This window comes from Lynx canadensis, chromosome C2, assembly GCF_007474595.2.
Source record: "Lynx canadensis isolate LIC74 chromosome C2, mLynCan4.pri.v2, whole genome shotgun sequence".
In the NCBI taxonomy this organism is placed as follows: Eukaryota; Metazoa; Chordata; class Mammalia; order Carnivora; family Felidae; genus Lynx; species Lynx canadensis.
In genome coordinates this window covers 43,515,457-43,538,562 of record NC_044311.2, presented here as the reverse complement: position 1 = coordinate 43,538,562, position 23,106 = coordinate 43,515,457, and the positions used below count along the sequence as shown (strand labels likewise).

Below are 23,106 nucleotides of genomic sequence, written 5' to 3'. Positions count from 1 at the left end.
AAAACATTAACTAAGGATGTGTTGCCTCCCTCAGGTGTCTGTTTTCCTGTTTCTTCCTTGAGCTGAGAAAAGACCTTGAAGCTTGAGGTGATCCTGACAGTGGGTCTTTCTCTGCCCCTGAGTCTCACCCAGTCCCTGTTTATATGTTTACGAGCCAGTCTCCAGCCTGAGACAGGTGATATTTAGGATCACTGCTTGGAAACTTAGAAGGGAGTTTGGGCAAGACTTAGAGGTTGTTCAATTGAAACTAATTAGGTAAGATATTAACATGACTCAGTTTCAGGTACACTTGCCTATGGAGAATCCAATAACCTATATCCTGTCCTGGTAATCTTGAGACCATTGTAGATGTCTAGTGGGTGCTGAGTCATGAGTCAGGACCACAGGGAGTGTCAGGGTAGTAGGAGGCAGAGACATTAGGACAATATCAGAAGGGATTCCAGAAGAAAAGTGTGATTGTCAGTAAGGTGTTGAAGGGAGACAGTACTGATGATTTGATAAGGATTAGCTACAGAATGTGATCTAGTGAGTCATAGATGAGAAAATAAAGATGAAAGTTAAAAGATAGTGGGGGAAGGTATAAAGGCATGCCATGATAAGAACAGAGAAAACAAGGGTCTGGTGATGAATTCTAGTTAGCCAACATGGTAAAGAGAAGGGCAATGAAGACAAGCACATTATAGGAAAAATTATATTTTTAAAAGTTAACTCTGAATTTGTGTTCCTAAGAATGCTTGTCATTCCAAGGTGGGATGGGAGAGGGATGTGTATCTTTATTATAGATACAGAGGTTTTGAATTGGTAAAGCACACAAAGTCTTCCAGACATCAGTAGGGAACTTGACAGTGCCCCACCCACACATAACGCTGGGACCTTTTAGTGTACTCAGGGGACCCCTTACCGCCCCGAGCTTCATCTCTGTGAGGGCTCTTTCCCCTGGAACTGGAAAAAGCCAGGCTAACAGGTTGCAGCAGCCAGGAGGTGGCAAAGTAATAACTCTTTACAGAGAAGCACTCAACCAGTGAGCCTGGGAATTGGATGTGTAAATATTCCAATTCTCTCATTTCTTAGGTGGGATAATTCTGAGGTGGGCGATTTTACCCTTTCTTGGAGTTTCTCTGTAGGAGTAAGCTCTAATCATCGTCTATGGTCGTTGTCTTAATAGTATCCCCTTTGTTGTCTGCTTTCCATTCTCTGCATCACTCCTCACTTCTTTACCAGTGTTCCTTGTACTTCCCAAACAAAATCTTGGCCCCCAAATCTTTGTCTAAGATTCTACTTTGAGGAACCTATATTAAGACACTAGCTTTTCACTTAGAGCAGCATGTACCTGTATGATATCTTGGTGATGGTTCTGATACAATCTTCAATACATTCAGTGCCAATTCAGAATAGCCTAATTGCTTTATGAGTGGGTTTTTTTTTTTTGTGATATTAAGTTGAAAGCTGCCTTTCCTAATCTCTTACTTCTTACTCATTGGTCTTGGCTCTCCGAAATATTGGGAGATCTCTCTCTCTCTCTATCTGCCTATCTACACACATATCTGTATTTATGTGTCTATATTTATATCTCTATATCTATCTGTCTGTCTGTCTATCGAGACTGAGAGAGACTGAGAGAGATAGAGACTTTTAAGATTCTGCAGTGACAATGATAGATTCTTTAAAATGGAGGTAGAGAAATCTCATGAATATGTTTTTACAGAAAACTTGAAGACCTAACCTGAGGTACTATAAATTTCAGCCTGACATGGGGAAAATTTGTCAGCAAATATACCAGCATCCAACGCTATGAAGTTCTCCAGCTGTGATGCAGACTTACTATACTGGAGTTAGTTGCTAGTGCTTCTTAGGAGAAATGGAACCAAAAATCAGGAAGAACTCTATAGCCTCATAGATGTTTACCAATGTATCAAGTATGGATAAAATTAATAAACTCAAAATATTATCACAAGGAGATAAATATACATTTCAGTAATCACCAAGACCATGTGAGCGAGATCTATGTCTGAAATATGGAAATAGAGTAAAATATATGATGTGAGATATGGGGAATTGAATTATATGTTAAGAAATTGTAAAACTGAGGTTATAAAATTATAAATCCAGGAAGCTGAGTTAAAAAAAACTGTAAAGAGCATTTGTTGGAGGATAAAGGAATATCTTTAACTGATAGCACAGTGGGAATGTTAACTTAATAAGCCAGCTAGCTAATAACTGAAGAGTCTTTCTTAAAATATCTTATAGAACCAGCACAAAAGCAAGATTAAGTATGTCCACTGTAAATTCTTTTAGGCTTTTAAAAGAATAAATAGTGGTGTTGGAGATCTTTGGTTCTTTACAAATTTACGCAGTTTGTTTCTTCACGTTGCATTTGACTATAAGTTGAACATCTGATAGACTATTTTATCTTGATGGAATTTTCCTTTCCTGTTTGGAGGGTTGACTTCTAATCCAGGCATAGTTCCAGACAGTAGGGAGCAACTTAGTAGTATAGTGGGAGTGATGAGAACACTGGAAGACTGTAACCATGTTACTCTGGGCATATAGACGAACATGGACCTCATCATAGAGAAACAGAGTTCAAGAAAGCACAGAGCAAAGAGGATAGGTTTTATGGTTAGTGCCTGCAGTAAAGGAAAAAGCGCAATTCTGATTACAAGGAGATAAAATAAACCCCTTAGTATATAATTACAGATGAAAAGGGGAGGCTGCTAGAGTCCTATGTCATCACAGATCTCTCTAGTGTATTCAACTTGTGAGAAGATATGTTTAAAAGCTGGGAGGAAGGACACATAGCCAAGGATGAATACAAAGACTAGATGCCCTTGTAATGATCTTATCAGGAAGGCTATAGTACAGAATATGCTGCACTTGCAAGATTGCTAAGGAGAAAAAAATATCTCCTTTTCATTCATGTGGGAAACAAAATGAATAAAGAAGAAATGTGCAGTCCCATTGCTTAGAGATAAAGCATGATGCTTGCAGCAGGAAGAAAAGAAAGTTTTCCCGTTTAACTGTTGTTTGGCTGTTGACTTTTCCGAGGCGGTATACCATTTCTTGTTTCTTCTACTTCCACTGAGAGATGAAATTGCCATAAGTAAAGAATTTTTCACATGTTACAATTTTTAGTAGAAATGCCTTCTTTGGAAAGAGAACATAGAAGCCCAAGATAGATGAGGAGACAGGGGATTATACTGGCCATGTAAATTGCATTTATATTCCAGTTGTAGTGATGATAATAATAACAAATACTTAAATAGTTATCACTATTTCCAAGTGCTTCACTGATATCAAGTCTTTTAAATCTCATAACAATCCTATAAGGTAAATACTGTTATTCATCTCATTTGGCAAATGAGAAAGTTGAGATCCAGAGAGATGTCTAAAGTCCAGCTAGCAAGTGGTAGAACCAGGAATTGAATCTAGGAGTCTGAGTCCAGATTCTCTGCTCTTGACTATTGTAAAATCTGAATTTTAGGTAACTAAAATAATAAAGCACATGTGATTGCAGAACTTCTTCAGCAATCTTGGAGGAATCAGAGCTTGAAGGAATCACTGAGGAGTGGAGGGGGTAAATCTTGGATTTCATAAGGAGGAAAACAGGTGAATTCCAGAAGCAGGAGCGCTTGGGGTTTAGCATGGATTCTGGCAAAGCTGTGGAGTAAACTGGAAACAGATGGATTGTGAATGCTCAGAAAAGGAAGCTGTGATCCGTGGGAGCCAGCATAGTTTAAAGCAAGAGTAAGTCAGGCCTAATTAACTTCATCTTCTTATTGAAAGAGACCACTAGCCTGGTATAATGCTGAATCTAGATCTTAGCAAAGCATTTGTAAAGTCTCTGCATTTATATTCTTCTTCACAAGCTGGAAAGCATAGTGTTAGCTGGAGCTGACACCCCAGTAATGTGGGTAATTGAGCAAACATCTGAGGATAGTTGGTTAATGAATCACTTTCAATACTTAACATATTGGAGGCTCTTGATAAATATGTATTGAATGAATGAACCATGAAGGAGGCCTCTAATTCTGTGCTGACCCCTGATTGACTTAATATTTATCTTTATTAATGACAAAGATAAAAGTTGGGAAGGAGTGCTTGTCAAACTTGCTGGTGATGCAAAGCTAGGGGGAAGAATTATTTCCATGGATGACTGAATTAGTTTTTTAAATGATCTCATCATGCTGCAAATAAACTATAAAGATAAATTTTAACACAGTAAATCTAAAATCCTGCATTTAGGTAAAAAATAAATTAGGCAAGAAGAAATAATACCTTGTCTAAGAATGATTCATGTGAAAAAAGAATAACCTACTGGTTTCTATTGGCCATAGGCTTATTATAAACTAAGAGTACTCTTTAACTGTTGAAGATGTTTAAAAGAATCTCAGGCCCCATTAACAATTGTCTGTTTTACAGATGAAGACAGGCAATTGTCCTGTAGACTGTATTAATCAGAGCATACCTAGAAGTCTAGTGCCAATTCTGAAAGCTACATTTTAAAAAAGAAATACAGACAGATTGAGCTATATCCAAAGGTGACCAGGAATGATCAGTGTAAACCAGTGCTAAGAGAAATGATAGAAGGCCTGGAAAAGGTAAATCTTAGAGGTAAGACAATATTTGGCTCAACTAAGTCCAATGGGCCAAAGTTAGAGAAGGTAGCTTTCAGCTTCATGTAACAATTGACTTGTGAGTCAAATGGGCTACACTGAAAAGCAGCATTCCTTCCATCCTTAAAAGTTCTCAAACAGTTTTTATTAAGGCTAGCACCCAGGGATGGTATTTCTATGGAGGAAATTCCAGTTTGAGTGGAAGGCCGGAATACATGACTACTTATTTTCTTTCAATTCTAAAACTTTTGAATCTATTTCAGATTATGACACTGTACCTTCTTTTTTTTTTTTTTTTTGGTCCATACCTTAAAAGCCAAAAGAAAAAAAAAACCCTATAAAAAGATAGATAGATAGATAGATAGATAGGTAGATAGATATTTAGGGGTCTAGCAAATTATTTTGGTTTATATTTCGTGAAGACACAACTTTGGCCCAAGTGAGCTATTTGTGGTCAACAATAGTTTCCTACTACACTACATATATAATTAAAAATATCAGTTCTCATCCCATATTCAGTGGATTTATTTTAAGTAGCATAGAGATTTTGGTTTCTTGAAAGTAAAAGAGAAGTATGGAAATCATTCATGGCTTTTTACCTTCTTTGCCCCCAACTCCTTCATGTCATATCATTAAGAGGACCTGAAGCAAGGTCATGAAAACTCAAGCTGTTTGATTTGGAATGAAAGAAAATCAAAGGGAACAGATGATACATGGGATGTGGAAATGAATTTCAAGTTGGACAGAAGCCCAGTTTTTCAGTAATATCCAAGTTGATCATTTTTCACTTTTGCCTTAGAAGGGAAGTGACTGTACATTAGATGTTCTGTGACCTTTGCGACTGTTCCAACTCATCCAGTTGTCATGTCCTGTCAGCTCCTTCAAAAGTTACCATGGATTTATAATACTATAGGGCTATGGCAATCTAATTTAGGCAGGGGAAAAAAAAGGTATTGTGGCATTAAATGTTTTTCAGGTTATTTCTTGCTATAGTTAATATTTCAGTCATTCTTCCTTTGATGGAATCACAGTGCAGTCTAAGATTTTAAAGTAATTGTGAAGCAAACCTATAGTATTGGATCATTACTTACCTGGGTGGTGCTGGCCAACTCGTGGAGTAAGCTGATGTGATTTTCATCTTCAACATTGACACGGAAAACCTTCTCACTGAATGGCAAGGTAGCAGAAAAAGAAGACAAAATGTAAAATTTGGTAATGCATTCAAATTTGGGGGATAGCAAGGAAGAGGACTTGCTCATATAAGGAGTTGCTTACTTACCCTTCAAAGTGCTCACCAGAATGGTGAGCAGATGCTAGGGCCACAGTCACAAGAAGTAAGAGCGCCAACATTGTGACTTACTTGGTCCTTTGCGTGTGTTTCACCTGCATTTATAATCCAAAGTGTTGTTTGTTTTCTTCTTCTGACTGCAGATAGGCACTATCAAATCTTGATTAATGGTTTTCCTGGCATTGTTGCCTTGGTAGGTGTGTAAAGTCTGAGAGGATATCTCTCTTAACACCTGTGGATACAGAGCAAATAATCTCAAGTTCAACCTATTTAATTTGGATGTTAGGCCTTGAATAGTTTGGAGGTAAATGAGTTTTAAATAAAATCTATTTTATAATTTAAATTCTTCGTTGCCAATTTGTATGCCTTTTATTTCTTTTGTTGTCTGATTGCTGAGGCTAGGACTTCTAGTACTATGTTGAACGACAGTGGTGAGAGTGGACATCCCTGTCATGTAAGAAGTCAAACTTTCACTCTTCACAGATGACATGAATGTGTGGAAAACCCGAAAAACTCCACCAAAAAACCTGTTAGAACTGATATACATGGATTCAGCAAAGTTGTAGGATATCAATTCAACGTATAGAAATCAGTTGCATTTCTATACACTAATAATGAAGCAGCAGAAAGAGAAATCAAGGAATTTATCCCACTTACAATTGCAGCAAAGCCTATAAGATACCTAGGGACAAACCTAACCAAAGACGTAAAAAATCAATACACTGAAAACTATAGAAAGCTTATGAAAAAAAAATGAAGAAGACACAAAGAAATGGAGAAACAGCCATGATCATGGATTGGTAGAACAAATATTATTTATGTGTCGATACTACCCAAAGCAATCTACGCATTCAGTGCGATCCCTATCAGAATAACAAAAACATTCTTCACAGAGCTAGAACAAACAATCCTAAAATTTGTATGGAACCAGAAAAAAAACCCAAATAGCCAAAGCAATCCTGAAAAAGAAACCAAAGCTGGAGGTATCACGATTCTGTACTTCAAGCTGTATTACAAAGCTGTAATAGCAAGACATAGGTGCTGGCACAAAAACAGACACATGGATCAATGGAACAGAGTAAAGAACCCAGAAATGGACCCAAAGATGTATGTGCAACTAAACTTAGACAAAGTAGGAAAGAGTATCCAATGGGAAAAAGTCTCTTCAGCAAATGGTGTTGGGAAAACTGGACAGGTACATGCAGAAGAATGAAACTGGACCACTTTCATACACCATACACAAAAATGAATTCAAAATGGATGAAAGACCTGAATATGAGACAGGAAGCCATCAAAATCTTAGAGGAGAAACGGGCAGCAACTACTTTGCCCTCGGCCACAGCAACTTCTTACTCAACATCTCTGGAGGCAAGAGAAATACAAACAAAAATGAACTATTGGGACCTCAGCAAGATAAAAAGCTTCTGCACAGCAAAGGAAACAATCAACAAAACTAAAGGACAACTGATGGAATGGGAGAAGATATTTGCAAATGACATATTGGATAAAGGGTTAGTATCCAAAATCTATATAGAACTTTCCAAACCAAACAAACAAAAAATAAATAACCCAATGGATAAGTGGGCAGAAGACATGAATAGACACTTTTCCAAAGAAGACATCCAGATGGCTAATGGACACATGCAAAGATGCTCAACATTACCCATCATCAGAGAAATACAAATCAAAACTACAATGAGGTGCCACCTGCCACCTGTCAGAATGGCTAAAATGAATAACTCAGGAAACAATAGATGTTGGCGAGGATATGGAGAAAGGGGGATCCTTTTGCACTGCTTGTGGGAATGCAAACTGGTGTAGCCACTCTGGAAAACAGTATGGAGATTCCTCAAAAAATTAAAAATAGAACTGCCCTATAACTCAGCAGTTGTACTACTAGTGGGTATTTATCCAAAGGATACAAAAAATGCTTATTTTAAGGGGCAGGGAACATGCACCCTAATGTTTATAGCAGAGCTATCAACAGTAGCCAACTTATGGAAAGAGCCCATATGTCCATCAACTGATGAATGGATAAAAAAGACACACACACACACACACACACACACACACACACACACACACACACACAAGACTATTACTCAGTGATCAAAAAGAATGAAATATTGCTATTTGCAACAATGTGGATGGAGCTGGAGTGTATTGTGATTAGTGAAATAAGTCAGAGAAAGACAGATATCGTAGGATTTCACTTGTGTGGAATTTAAGAAACACAGTAGATAAACATAAGGGAAGGGAAGGAAAAATAAGATAAAAATGGAAAGGAAGGCAAACCATAAGAGGCTCATTTTTTTTAAAGTTTATTTATTTATTTTGAGAGAGGCAGAGAGAGAGCCCAAGTGGGGGAGGGGCAGAGAGAGAGGGGGACAGAGGATCTGAAGCAGGCTCTATGCTGAGAGCAGAGAGAGCCCAATGTGTGGCTCAAACACACGAATTGTGAGATCATAACCTGAGCTGAGGTCAGACACTTAACAGACTGAGTCATTCAGGTGTCCCAAGAGACCCTTAAATACAGAAAGCGAATGGAGGGTTGCTGGAGGGAAAGTGGATGGCGTGGGGGGGAATGGTCTAAATGGTTGATGGGCATTAAGGAGGGCACTTGGGCTGAGCACTCGGTGTTTTATGTAAGTGATGAATCATTGGATTCTACTCCTGAAACAAATGCTACACTGTATGTTAACTAAATTGAATTTAAATTAAAAAATATATTTTATAATTTTTGTAGTATATTCATTTTGAATTGAGAATTATATGTAATAAATTATATAGATATAAGTGTAACATTTGATGAGTTTTGACAAATGTATATATACTCATGTAACAAACATCTCAATCAAAGTTTAGAGCATTTTCATCAGAACTCTCAAAATAACTAAGAAGTTCTTTTGAGAACTTTCTAGTATTTCTGTATTCCCCTCAGGCAACCACTATTTGGATTTTTAGCTTCATACATTGGTTTTGCCTGTACTAAAACTTCATATAAATGCAAACATACCATAAATATTCCTTTGTGTCTGGCTTCTTTCATTGAAGATAATGTTTTTGAGATATATTAGTATTTTTGTTTGCATTATTAGCTTGTTATTCTTTAATAACAAGTAATATTTCATTGTGTGAATATACGACAATTTGTTTATTCATTTTCTTGTTGATGGATACTTGTGTTTCCAATTTTGTGTTATTATGAATAGAGCTGCTGTAAAAATTTTTGTACAGACCTTTTTGTTGACATAGGTTTTCACCTTGGGGGAGGAAATATCTAAGAGTGGAATTGCTAAATAATAATGTAGGTGAAGGTTTAACCTAAGATTCTGCCAAAATTTTTCCCACAGTAGTTGTACCATTTTAAGCTTGTACCAGTATCCAGTTGCTCGAGTGAGTGTGCACTGGTATCTAATTGTGCTCTTAATTTGTATTTATTTCCCTGAAACTTATGATGTTGCATATCTTTTCATATATGTATTGACCATTTATAATTCTTTGTTGTCAAGCATCTATTGAGGTCAGTTGCCTTTTTGAAAAAATTTGGTTATTTGGCTTTTTATTTTTGCTTTGTAGTGGTTCTTTATATATTCTGCATAGAAGTCCTTTGTTAGAAATATGTATGACAAGTATTTCTTCTCAGTAGGTGGCTTTCGTTTTCATTTTCTCAGTTTTATCTTTTTATGAGCAGAAGTTTTAAATTTTGATGAAGCTTCAGTTTATATATGTTTTCCTTTTAAAGTTCATGCCTTTTACATTCTTTCCAAAAAATCTTTGCCTATCCCAAGGTCTCAAACATATTTGCCTATGTTTCTTAAAAGAGCTTTGTCATTTGGGTTTTATGGTGTGAAGTATGGATCAATAAACTTAAAATATGGATTTCCAGTATATCTATTACTGTATGTTAAGAAGACTTCTTCCCCCATTTAATTACTTTGGTTTCTCTGTCAAAATTCATTTGACCATATATGTGGAGTGTAATTTTGGACTTTCTATTATATTCCATTGATCTTGTCTAGTTTTATACCACTATTACAATGTCTTGATTATTATACTTTATAGTAAGTCTTAACATGAAATAAGTCCTCCAACTTTATTCTTTTCTAAGTTTTATTCCAAATACTTCACGTTTCCATTTATATTTTGGTACCAACTTGTCAATTTCTATGAAAAATCTTGCTGGGATTTTGATTGGGATTGCATTGAATCTATAGATCAATTTGGGGAGAACTGATATAATTACAATATTTGGACTTTGAACTTATATGCATGCTATCTCTGTATATTAATCTGGGTCTTTGTCAAAAAATGGAAGGGTCTGAAATTTTATCCTACTTATAAGATGATAAGCTGTCCTTCCACAGTTTCATAGAGGCTGGCAGAAGACATGAAATTCCTGGGTCAGAATCAAAGGGCATTATTATGCGTGACATAGCAGACGGCATAGACTTTATGGTTGTACCGTCTTTTAATTTTCCAGTCCCATAGGGAAATGTGAAGGTGTCCCAGTTGGATGCTGGGTACAGAGGTTTGTGTCACAGTTGAGGAATATTGAGTTTAGGAAACTCTCAACCTCATGAGGGGCCTGCTAGCAAATCTGTTCAACTTTTGCCTTTGACGTTTGCTTTATTATCCTGGAAGGCAAACAGAACTTTCCTTTGCCACAAAGGGAGATGTCACTTCTGTCTTCCAAGCTGTTTGCTATTTAAACATCTTTGAAAAGATAGTCCAGAATAAGAGCTGTCCTGGGATGTATAGAAACAGAGGGATCCATGGAGAATTGTCTCTCAATACCTACCCTTTTCTATACCCTCTTGATTTCTGGTGAATTTCCTCATGAGTATGCTACTCTGTTGGTCACTCTGATCAATCTGACTGACAGGGGCTAGGACCAAATCCATTCAATTTATCTAATGTGGCATTTAATTAAGGTTAATATCCACAGGACTCTAAGCAGCATGATGAAACCAATCTGTAACATTGACCTCAGCCATTCCTCCCCAGGGTATGAGACCCAACCAGCTGAAAAAATTCCATAAGCCATCAATGTCTGCTTTAGAAAGCCAGGTGGCTTTCTTCTTCAATTTCAGTATTGACTGTTTCGCTTCACCTGAGGCAATAATACAGTGACAACAGATAACTACTGAACGAACTCTATCATGGCCTGCAAGGAGGGAGTCTATGGGAATTCTATCATGCATAACAACCCTGGTCTAAACAATAAACTAGCTAAATGCAAGAGAAAACTCATTCATGCAAGTGAAGTGTTTAGCAATAGTGCTGGCTTCACAAGTTCAGTTGATGATTTACACGTCTCTCTTTTTGGTGAATTCTGCCATGTGATAATAGGCCACTGTTAGGTTCAGTTTTACATCCTACTGAATTGGCAGTTCTATTGGAAAGGTAGTTTCTTCTCAAAAATCTAACCCAGATTTTCAGATTGAATCTTAGTGGACTTACTTGGCACATGCATCTGCCTATATTTGAAGCAATTCTGTGGTCAGGATGATGGGATGTGCTGATTGGCCAGGGATAAGTCATTTGACCCCTCCTAGAACCTTGGCATACACCCCATGCAAAATTTCTAATACAGCTATTACTGCTGCTATTGCCACCCTTCCCAGGATGAATCTTGAGCAGTCCTCACTTGTATCTGTCACCAGTTCCCAAGCCAAAGTCAAGATCTTAGGTCAGTGTCCCAGTTTCAAGAGAGGCTGGGAAAGTGGGATTCTGAATTTTAACTTTCATAGTGGGAGCCTTGTATGGCTCTTTAGCTAGAGTATTCTACAAACTTAGAGAAGCAGTTCAGATCTGGACATTAAAAAGAATTACAGATATACACTAAAGGAGGGCATAATCATTTGTGGATGACTTGTGGTGTTGTACTTGGAACTTTAAACATACTAGAGAATTTATTTCAGTTGATGCTTTGTGAATGCAAGTAGAGGGCAATTAGGATTTCCAGTTAGTTAGTAATTAAAAATTTTTTTGTTAGTTGTAATAGTTTGTCCATAGATATTGAGATTTCTGCTTCCTATCTCATGTTTATACATTTAAATTCTTATTTTTTATTCACAGCTTGGTGACTAATAAGTCCCAAAGCACCTTTGTGTCTGTGTTTCATGTAACGGTGTGAGATTTTGGGAGAGTGTGTAAACTGCCCCATGGTGTTACAATTCATCCTATATGAGGTCTCAGTTTCTGGAAAAGCGTTTCTCCAAACATATTCCATGGTGTTAAATAGGAAGGGGTTCTGAGGTCAGATGTGTTTGCTTTACGCTAAAAGAAACAAGCTCCTTTAGTGTAGGGTTCTTAGAGTCTTTAATGTGTATGGTAAATCATCAAAAAGGGGGCTCTGACAGCATTTCCCCGAGTATCTCACAGTAGAGCACTGGGTTGGTTAAGTCTGGTTGAAATTGGAAGACTTAAGACGTTTGCTGCATTCTGGTATGTTTGGTTGTGGTACATTTTCTTCAAAAGCATCACTTAGGACCAGTGATTTTGGGAACACATTTTGGGAAACTTTAGACTGAGATCACAAATGGAATCACATTAACTAAAGAGTTTGGTTTTGTGGATTCTTAGTCTGTTTTGTTCAAGGACAAAGAGTTTATTGTGACTTCAGCATTAAGGTCACTAGGCTAAGTGCTATGGAGCATTCAGAGATGAAAGGGACTTAATTTCTGCTCTTCAAGCCTTGTTGTGCCAGGCATGCAAGTGGTTAGGCACAAATATTAAAGGAGTAGTTTTCTTGACATCTTCCTTCTTTGTTTTAGAGTGTGGATTTAACAATTGGGTAAATGGATGATTCTGGGTAAACTGTTCTCTCAACTTGTGTGCTACATAGAACTAGTGGGTGAGGGCTCTTCTTCACTGTTAAGGACAAAATGATATAAGGGAAGAGAGATAAATTAGGGAATGTGTAATTTCTGTTTAATCAGAGAAAATAGTTCTAATGACTTGGACGGGTTCAAGTATTTTGTACATGTATTTGTGTCTGTTGATATCGAACAAGAGGAATTTAATTTAATTTAATTTAATTTAATTTAATTTAATTTTTTATTTATTAAAAAAATTTTTTAAACATTTATTTATTTTTGAGACAGAGAGAGACAGAGCATGAACAGGGGAGGGTCAGAGAGAGAGGGAGCACAGAATCTGAAACAGGCTCCAGGCTCTGAGCTGTCAGGACAGAGCCCGACGCGGGGCTTGAACTCATGGACCGCGAGATCATGACCTGAGCTGAAGTCGGACGCTCAACTGACTGAGCCACCCAGGCGCCCCCAGAACAAGAGGAATTTTATATAAAAATTATTTGTTCATAAATCTTGTATCATCATCATCATCATTATCATCATATTCTATCATCAATTGCTAGACCATTTACTATGAAAGGAGAACTTTGGTGCTTTGATTCTGATATTAAAAACACAATAGGATTTCAGATGATAGAGGCGAAGCTCCTAAATGGAGAATTGTTTCTGAAAAGTTAGCTTTTTTTTTGTTTCCATCTAGCAAAAGAAATGATTAGTTCAGTCAAAATTCTGCTCAAATCCTTACCTTAACTGAATTGTCCAGTTGTTTGTGAGGCAGCCAGAATTTCCCTATAACTTGATGGGTGTAACTGATTGATGACCCAATCTGTTGGTATTGCTCCAAGGAGGGCAAAAACAACCAGAAGATGTTATCCAGGTGCACCAATGGCCTGTTAGCTTTGTGTAATTATATTTAATATGCAAATAAGCTGGTTTTTTTTTTTTTATGGATGTGAAGAAGGACGCTTGTAAACATTTTCTTGGCTGGTTTTTCTCTCTGGCATTTACTGATGTTGATGTATGTTTATACATATGTTTTTAAACATGATTATCATCATTAATGGATGTGGTCTGCATATCTCTGGGGGAATGTTGTTTACTACTGAATTGTAGACCAGTATTTTTGAAAGCTGGAAGATAAACAGGACAACTTCACCCCATAAATCTTACCACCTGACTCATCAATTTGAGGTTCCTTGTTGAAACAAGGAAAACATCTTTAATCGAGCAAATATTTGGAAACTGCAAACATATCTCTATTTGGAATTTGGGAGATAATTAAAATGGACAAGTTGTGATTGATTAACTCTTGAAGAATGGGTTAGTTTGAAGGCAGTTGGTTCTCCTTCTATCCTTGTATCAACACTCCATCAACCGGAATTAAGAAAACAGCATAACTAGGCTCCAGCTCCTTGCTGAGGGCAATTAATCAGGACAGAAGAGTAGGGAGGTAGATTGGAATGGTGCCAAATAAATCAACCTGTTTTTGTACCTACATTTATCTTTGTTAATTCTTATAGGCCATCTATCTTAATATTTTGATACTTGATTTGTGTGTTAGATTATGGATTTTAGGAAAAAAATCCAAGGTATTTTGAATTATTAATAAATTAAATGTTATATTTCCATATTAACATCTTTACTTTATTGGAAACAAACTTGTAAGAAGACGTACATTTATATCTTTAATTCAAATATGAGAAATGTTTGTTTTTTGCTAGTTTGTAAGGCAGTGGGGAATTATCTTTATTCTTAAAATGCCGTAACAAAACATCAAATTGCTTAAAACCTTTTGAGGAAAGGGCAGGTTTTAATAAATAAATGTTAATTAAAATTCTGTATGGGTAGAGAAGTAAAAGCATAAAATCAATTCCAAAAAACAAAATGCCGGTATTTTCTGACAACCTGTTTAATATTTACCTGATATGAATCTTCAAAAAGGTCTGTGTTCTACTTTGTATGGCTCCAGTTCAATTTCAATTTATTCTTAAAATTAGCTTGGAAGGGCAACCTCCAGGCGCACAGATAATACAGCTGATGCTGTCATTTGGCAGTTTACTTCTAACCACCAGATTGTTTTTTCGGTCCTCAGATTCTGACTCATTGAGACTCTTGTGCTTTTTATTATATTACTATGAGGTCATTTGATTGGCTAACCTATGATGGCCAGTCTGGTTGACATGGTTGAGGGTAACAGGTTGACCACAGATTCTCCTCGAGTCATTTGAAAAAGTTGACATTTAAGTGCTTGAAAGATGATGAGTACAATGGATGTTAGCACTTGGATGTTCACCCTTTGGGAGGGATATATTTTAACACTGGAATGTTTTACAGTCCCTTTGAAGAACTAGATATTTTATCACCATACTTTAAAATAATAAGATCCTTCAAAAGACTTTTGAGAATTAAATAGCTAAATTGACACCTTGATTGAGATTTAAAAGAAGATTCAGAATCTTTGATTGTTCAGTTTCCTTTTACCTTGGAAGTTTTGGTCTCCAAACGCAAGGAGGGTTGAAGTTGCTTCACAATTAATGACCTAATTTTGCAGCACTGCATGCTGTTCCCCAACATTGATCTGACTTGGAGGCAAGTCTGTTAAACATGATGTCAGCAGGAATTATTTTGACAGCTGCCAGAAGCAGTAACATAAGGCTCAAGAAGTTTTCATTTTAGAATGTGGTAGCCCAGAATATTCATCTGTATCTATACTAATGGGCAAAGATGGTAGCAAAGTGTTCAAGAGAAGAAGCCACAAGGAAAGGTAATCCCATTAATCAATCCAAGAAAACATCAGTTTTCTCAGGAAACATTGGGAGGTAAGGCTGAAACACATGACAATATCCTTCCTAATTTCAAATCAGAACAGCAGTATCAAAGGCACATTCTTCCTTCTGATGGTGTCTGGTATTGCTTTATTGCCATGAGTGGTGATTACAAACTGCATGAAATGCCATCCCCGATACATGGAATATTGGCTGTTGACAGGTCCCTCTTCATCTGAGAAGAGTGCCTCTGTGGATGGGCTACAGTTTTCATTTTCAGGATTGATGATCCAGCATCAGATTATATGATAAACTTGCTCAAAGCATGATCTTGTGTTTTCTAACGGTGTTAGAAAACATTCAGTGTCTGCATTTCAGAATGGTAACGCAAGGATAAATCAAATAGCAAATTAAATTTAGGTATGCCATCTGCTGCCTTTGTTTTATGAATTCTAGCCCATAGGACATTGACTGGGCATGAATGTATAAGCCATTGTCTTTTATTGTTGGACATACTACAAATATTGGACGAATGCTCATCCATGCTGTCAGTCTTCTTGGAAAGAGTAAAATTCAGCAAAAGTGAAAAATTCTTTTAGTTGTTGTAGGTTTCTTGTTTTAATAAAAATGAACCACAACAGAAGAAAAAACAGCATGTATTCGTTTCTCCAAGTGCAACATCTCAGCAGGCTTTAGGAACTCATCCACAAGGGGTAAATTGTCTAATGCGTAATTGTAAGCAGAACTGTAAAAAGCCATATTAGGCTTCCATGATTTTATTCTCTTCTTCTGGTAAAAGGTCATTACTTCTCCCTGGGCCCCTAATGGTTAAGCCTTTTACAACTTTTTCATTTCCAAGAAAGTTCTTGATTTCTTCTGATGGTGACTCTTATGCCATGTCTTTACTTCACAGTGTTTTCTGTAAGCCATTATGTTTTTTCCAGAGTTTCTGAGGAAATTTTCTTAATACTCCTTAAAAACTTAAATTTTGAAAAGTCTCCACTTTCTTTGAGCACTTTAATGTAAAGTATGAATTTATAGCCAATGAAATTACCTTTTGGTATTATCATTTACATGCATTTTAAACTTTTGATGTCTATGGCTAGTCTGGCTCTCTAGCAGCATTGGCTGAAATTCAGTGGTTACCAGGACCAGTAAGAGCTGCTTTTCAAGGACTTTCGTAGATTTTTAGCTAACACCATAAAATGAGTTCTCTATTTCTGAGGCTAATAAAAGTCTTAATGATATGTGCATCCAACAGATGGGACAGAGGGCTATTTTGGCAGTGGGCAGTTGAAATCTGCCCTCAGTTTGTATAAGGCTCTCACTAAAGTCAATAAAAGGTAATTTTCACACACAATTTAATTCAGAGTATAAAATGTGGGAAGAGTAGCTGGTTTAAGTCCAATGGGCATAAGGGTAGCATTTGGTAAAAGTTTTGTTTGATGGCAAATTTTAACTGACAGACAAGCTGATCAAAAATATAGGATCAGGTCACAAATTGTGGACAATGGAAGGGCCTCAGAGGCAGAGGAAGGACACAGCTGAAATAATCATCCCCAACATCTCTGGCATAAGCAGTGATGATTGGGGGGGGGGGAAGCTCTTTCTCTCTCTTTTTTATTCCTAGTATTTTTTTTTCCTTTTCGAAACCCTGCATTTGCTCATGTTTCTACTTAGCATGTTAACCAACAAACAAAATGTTCACATAAACCAGTAGCATGGTGTGGGAGCATCATAATGGGCATCAGGGAGATCCAGAATATATACTCCAGCCATGTAGGGTCAGGTCTGTGGCTCAGATCGCCTGATGTAAAAGAGAGACTCCATACATTCTTTCTGGTTATGGTGAGGGGATATCATGTTTAACGCAGGTATCATGTTTAATGCAGATAAATGAAAATTATGCATAGGAACCATTAGTGACTGCTTTTTCATGAATTTATTAAATGACTTATTAATGATTTATTCACATTAATAGCTTACATGTGTTTTGGGAATAATAAAAAAAGTCAGTGTGTTTTTAACATGCATTATTTTATCTGATGGCTGGTGATCTCTGAACGTGGTTAAATGTATGCATGGTAGGTATGAAGAACAGGCATTCTGGCTCATTCATTGTTAAATCTTTGAAGGCAGATACTGTAACTCTATATACCAAGAATACATGTCAAATGAAAAATGACTTTATAGTCATGGAATTGGTAACATTTTGTAGACTACTGTAGGTTTTCTCAATATTACCACTGTTGACATGTTGGGCTGGATAACTGTCTCTTGTGCAGCCTGTCCTGTGCCTTGTAGGATGTTTAGCACTTTCCCCTGACAGTGCTGATTAGATGCCAGTAGTAATCTCCCTTACTGCCTCTGACAACCAAACATGTCTTCAGACATTGGGTAATGTCGCCTCAGGGCTAAGTTTCTCCTGTTTGGTCCACTGATGGGATTAGCTTGCTTTCAAATCTAGCTATGGCTTACTTGAACTTTAGTAAGGCTGTAGATGGAGAGGCAAATCAGGAAAAAAGCATATGTGTAGTAGGTTTAGATTAGACATTGGTTTTGGCTTTTTGATGTCTATGTCGGCATACGTAAGAGCCAATAAAGCATTAAATAACAAGATGGTGTCAGCGACAATAAGGTACTTACATGATGCTAGCATGAAAACGATGCTTCCTCCAGTAGATTATTCTTTGGAACTGTGCAGAACAGAGAGATTGGCAGCTTCGTAGGCGGCTGCAGTTTTGTGAGATGAAGTGGGACAACTTTACCCAGGACAAAAGAAATTTTAAGCATGGCTTGAGGAGTGGAAGCTGAGATGTGACAAGTGGCCTACAAAGAGGGCAGCAGTTATGAAGTGGAGGGGGGAGAGGCTTTTCTTGAACAGAAGTAATTTGATTTCTTTACTGTTCCATGCATTTGTTCCTTGTGAACATATACAAGGGCTTTCAGGCCCTTAGGGAAACTGAATTCCCTGCACAGTCCAGCTGAGCATAGAGGCTGTGACCATAGTAAATGGGCTGGATGCTTCTTATTGTTCCTCATAGTTCCTGAGCTCGAGTCCCTCTATGTTTTCCAGGTGAAGACAACCTAGAACAGGAGGAACTAGGCCTTGTGTATTTATGTCTCCTTTTTTTTTCTTTCGTTATTTAGTGATGATACTATCTCCCAAAAGTGAAGTGAGGAAGAGGGACTCATTTCTTGCTAATTCTTGTCACTTTATGATCCAGGTAAATTATTTTTGTTATCCTTGACATTTTCCCATTGACTGTAGCACATTCTGGACTTTGGCCTGCCTGTGCAAGTACTAGACATTCTTCCTTATTGATGTGCTTTTTTTCTTTCATTCTTAACACATGTTTTTAAAAGAAAACTCTTTATTTAGAATTTATATTTATTCATTTTGAGAGAGAGAGAAAGAGAGAGAGAAAGAGAGCGAGTGAGCACAAGCGCACAAGTGGGGGAGGGACAGAGAGAGAGAGAGACAGAGAGAGAATCCCAAGCAGGCTCTGCGCTGTCAGCAGAGAGCCCATTGTGGGGCTCGAATTCACCAACCCTGAGATCATGACATGAGCCAAAATGAGGAGTTGGATGCTTAACTGACTGAGCCACCCAGGTGCCCCTCTTTATTTAGGATTTTTAAAAAAGTAGAAACAATCTTAAAAAGCTAATGTAATTTGCTAATTTCTGAGTTACAGAATTCTTAAAATGTGTAACTCCTTACTAGGTGATTTTAAAAGAGGGTAGTTTCAGGAATGAAGTGAATGGTGCATTTTCATTTAGAACAAGACTGTGCTTTGGTGAGAGTTTGAGTGTGGATGCTGAAGTGCATTTCAGGGTTAGGAGATTATGATAATTGTTGGGAGCCTGCTTAAGTGTTCATATCTTTTTGATAATAGATCTGTTTCAAGTTGTCTTTCGTCATTCCAGATGCCATAGTTGTCCAAACATCCGTGCCTTTGTTCAAGCTCTGCCAGCTGCTTGAAATATCTTCCTTTCTGAATTCCAGCTGAAACAATCCTTTACCTCCTTACTAGAGTTCATTGAACCCAGGACACAGTGTTCCCTGCAAACCAGCGCCTCGCCCCCCGCCCCCCCCCCCCCCTTTTCATATGTCTCAATTAACTGGGGTTCTTACAATGAATAGAATGTCATCAAATTGGTGACTTTTTTCTTGTATACAAAATAATGGTTTATTTTATAAATGATGGTGATTTAGATGTGATGAAATACATTATGAATGTAAATGCCAATGTGTTATCCAAGTAGAAATGTGCAGTAGGCAGTTGGAATTGATGGGGCCTTTGGAGAGGTGAAGGTGCAAAATCTATTCACCCGTTCCAATGACTCCCCAAATCTCAATGCATTATAGCATCAACCCTAAGGCCTCAACTGCTGAGAGGTCATGTAAACTAAGGATTGATGAGGAAGTAAATTTACAAAGTTGTGTAACTGTAACCAGAATTCAATTTTAGAACCTTTCTGTTACCCTAGATAGATCCTTAGGTTCCTTTGCAGGCAATCCTTGCTCCCACCCCTAGTTCCAGGTAGTCACTGATCTGCTTTCTATCTCTTAGGTTTTTGTTCTCTAGATATTTCAAATAAGTGGAATAATAGAATATGAGTCTTTTGCACCTGGCTTATTTCATTTAGCATAATGGTTTTGAGGTTCATCTATAATGTATCATCTATGACTAGTTCATATCTTTTTATTCCTGAGTAATATTTTATTGTCTGGATGGGCCACCTGTTGTTTATACCTTCACTAGTTAATGGGCAGTTGGATTGTTTCTGCTTTTTGGTAATTATGAGTAATGCTGCTAAGAACATTCATATTTAATTCTTTATGTGGATATGTGTTTTCATTTCTCTTGGGTACCAACACAATAATTTCTTTTTTTTTTTTTTTAATTTTTTTTTTTAATGTTTATTTATTTTTGAGACAGAGAGAGACAGAGCATGAACGGGGGAGGGTCAGAGAGAGGCAGACACAGAATCGGAAACAGGCTCCAGGCTCTGAGCAGGCAGCACAGAGCCCGATGCGGGGCTCGAACTCACAGACCGCGAGATCGTGACCTGAGCCGAAGTCGGACGCTTAACCGACTGCGCCACCCAGGCGCCCCAATAATTTCTTGATCAAACTATGGATTTTTGTCTCAAGAGCGGGATGTTATTCTATAGACATCTTTGAAAATTTCTTTTTACATGGGGTTGTATTGAGACCTTGAGTTATATACCTAAAAATTAAAATACTAATGAGTATGTGAATATGAGAAGTGCAGCTAAAAGGCTGTTAAAATTTACTTGGCATCTGGTACAATTTACTGTCATTCACTGGTAACTACCTCCAGTCTTCCTGTCTGGAATAAAAATGACATATACATTATATTTACTACTCTGCTAATACCATCAAAAAGCCTAGCAATTGTCATTTCCAGACTGTCTGCTGTGAGGTGATGTAGCAATCTAATTCTTTAAAACTGTGTCCTTGAGTGTATCATTTCATCCCTTCTCTTTTTGTCCTTTTATGGTTGAAGGGCATTTCACATTTGAAAACTGGGATGTAGGTTGATTCTTAAAGGGGCCAAGAAGAAAAAAGTAATTTGTTTTAAAACCTTTCTAAATTCAGAACAACATTCAGGGTAGTTTATTAATTTACCAGAGAAGTTAAGAGATTGGAAAATTTTCCCCATCTTGATTTGCTCTGTTTCCTGACTTCATACACTGCAGAGCAATGTAGAGCATAATTCCACATTTGCACATTTTTGACAGTATGAATAGGGAAAATGTTAGGATGACAAATGTTAAAATAACATTAAGAACAACAATACTTCTCAGGACATTTCTACTAAATAGGTAGTGAGTGATTTAAGATTTAGGATATGGTATTCATTCATTCATTCATTCATTCATCCATCACTAAACTAGCCTTTTCTTATTTCTAAAGATATTTATGTAGCATTTACCAGTGTTCTGGGCACTGAGCTAGGCACCTAGATGACAAATGTGAACAGGTTTATATTGTACATGGTAAAGAAAGAAGCTATTTAGCAGATGATTTTCACAACTAATTAAAAAAAAAAACTTAATTTGCTTTAGGAGAAGAAATGGCAACTTTTGGTTAATTGATTTAAAGATCTTTGGGACTTCCCTTTGCTTGTTTGTTGGAATAAGTTGGTGGGTATTTTTCTTGAATCACCTGTGGGTTTGGTATTTAGCAGCTTCTAAAACTAGGAAAAAAATGACCAAGAACTAGAAGAATCATTCTCTAAGGTGAAAGTTCCAAGACCTCCAAGAGGAGCTCTTTTGAACACTATGTCTCTTGTTAAAACCCAAGTAGAAAGGTGTAAATATTGTTCAAAATAAAAATATTAGATTAATTATAAGCACTTTATATGGAATAAAAAGTATGTGCTGTGTCCTACACATTTAAAATTCTTGCACATTTTCTAACACTATTGATATAGTACAAGATGCTTAATGTTTGCTTTAGTTGAATGGGATATGATAATTACTTAGTTAAAAATGGCTACTTGCTTGGGTACCAGATTCCCAGATGAGGCATGATTTAATTTTTAAATTCAGACTTTCCTGAATCACAATGAGCACTCATCACATGACAAGTATGGAATGAAATTTCTTATAAATTAGAGAAAATGCTAGTTTAAGTATTGAGAAGAAAGTCTAGAAACTAATGATCCTATCATCTAAGAGAAAAGCCATTTTCAACATAGGTATTTATCAAGTTATACTTCAGACTTACAAATTCTAATTCAAAGGGGTATGGAGTTGTCCAGTGACCTTGCAAAAACAGTCTTACCATAGTACAATATATGTATTTCCAAAGTGTTGACATACATAATCATGGTTGAGCCATGATTGGTATTTAGCAGCTTACTTTTTTTTTCTAGATTTTTCTTGTATAAAATTAACAAACATCAAGTTCCAGTAATGTGATACTGTGATTTATAATAAGAAATATATATTTGGTCTTTGTCCCTGTTCCTGGCACAGAACTCCTAAACCGTTGGAATTGCCTAAGATAAGGGTGATAAATATGTCTTGATACTCAAAACAAGCCCCTTTCAATCTGAATTTAAGTTAATGAGGTGGCTTTTGGAATGCACCTAAGGATGGGGGCTGGTTGCCAGGGGGTTCACTAGAGGGTTGGAACTTTCAGTCCCATCTCCCTGACCTTTTTTGGAGGGAAGAGAGGGTGGAGGTTGAATCAGTCTCCAATGGACAAAGATTTAATCAGTTGTGCCTTTATAATGAAACCTTCATAAAACCCCAAAGGGTTGAGGTTTGGAGCACATGTGGAGATTCAGGGAGAATGGCCTGACCAGAGAGCTTGGAAGTTCTGATCCCTTTCCCACATACCTTGCCCTATGTATGTCTTCCATCTGGCTGTTCCTGAGTTATATCCTTTTATAACAAACCAGTAATCTAGTATGTACAGTGTTTCTCTGAGTCCTGTGAGCCATTTTAGCAAATTAATGGAGCCCAAGGAGAGGGGCATAGGAACCTCCGATCTATAGCCAGTTGGCCAGAAGCACAGGTGAGAGCCTGGACTTAGAATTGGTGTGGGGCTGAGCCCCTAACCTAGCCTTGGTTCTAGCCCCCTA

At 37.2% G+C, this 23,106-nt stretch overlaps 1 protein-coding gene across 2 annotated transcripts in view; it reads right to left on the bottom strand.

Annotated features, from left to right (window-relative positions):
* CPB1 (carboxypeptidase B1) overlaps positions 1 to 5,991 on the bottom strand; it is a 33,502-nt gene extending 27,511 nt beyond the window's left edge. The window contains exons 1-2 of one of the 2 annotated variants that reach the window (XR_003971811.1): positions 5,893 to 5,991; positions 5,705 to 5,780 (exon numbers count right to left, since the gene is read on the bottom strand). Coding sequence is in view for 1 of the 2 variants with exons in the window: in XM_030329860.1 (XP_030185720.1) it covers positions 5,705 to 5,780; positions 5,893 to 5,963 (147 nt within the window). In the remaining variant the exon portion in view is untranslated. The remainder of the gene's footprint in view (positions 1 to 5,704; positions 5,781 to 5,892) is intronic. The other variant, XM_030329860.1, reaches the window with a different exon arrangement.
* Between the last annotated feature and the right edge of the window lie 17,115 nt (positions 5,992 to 23,106).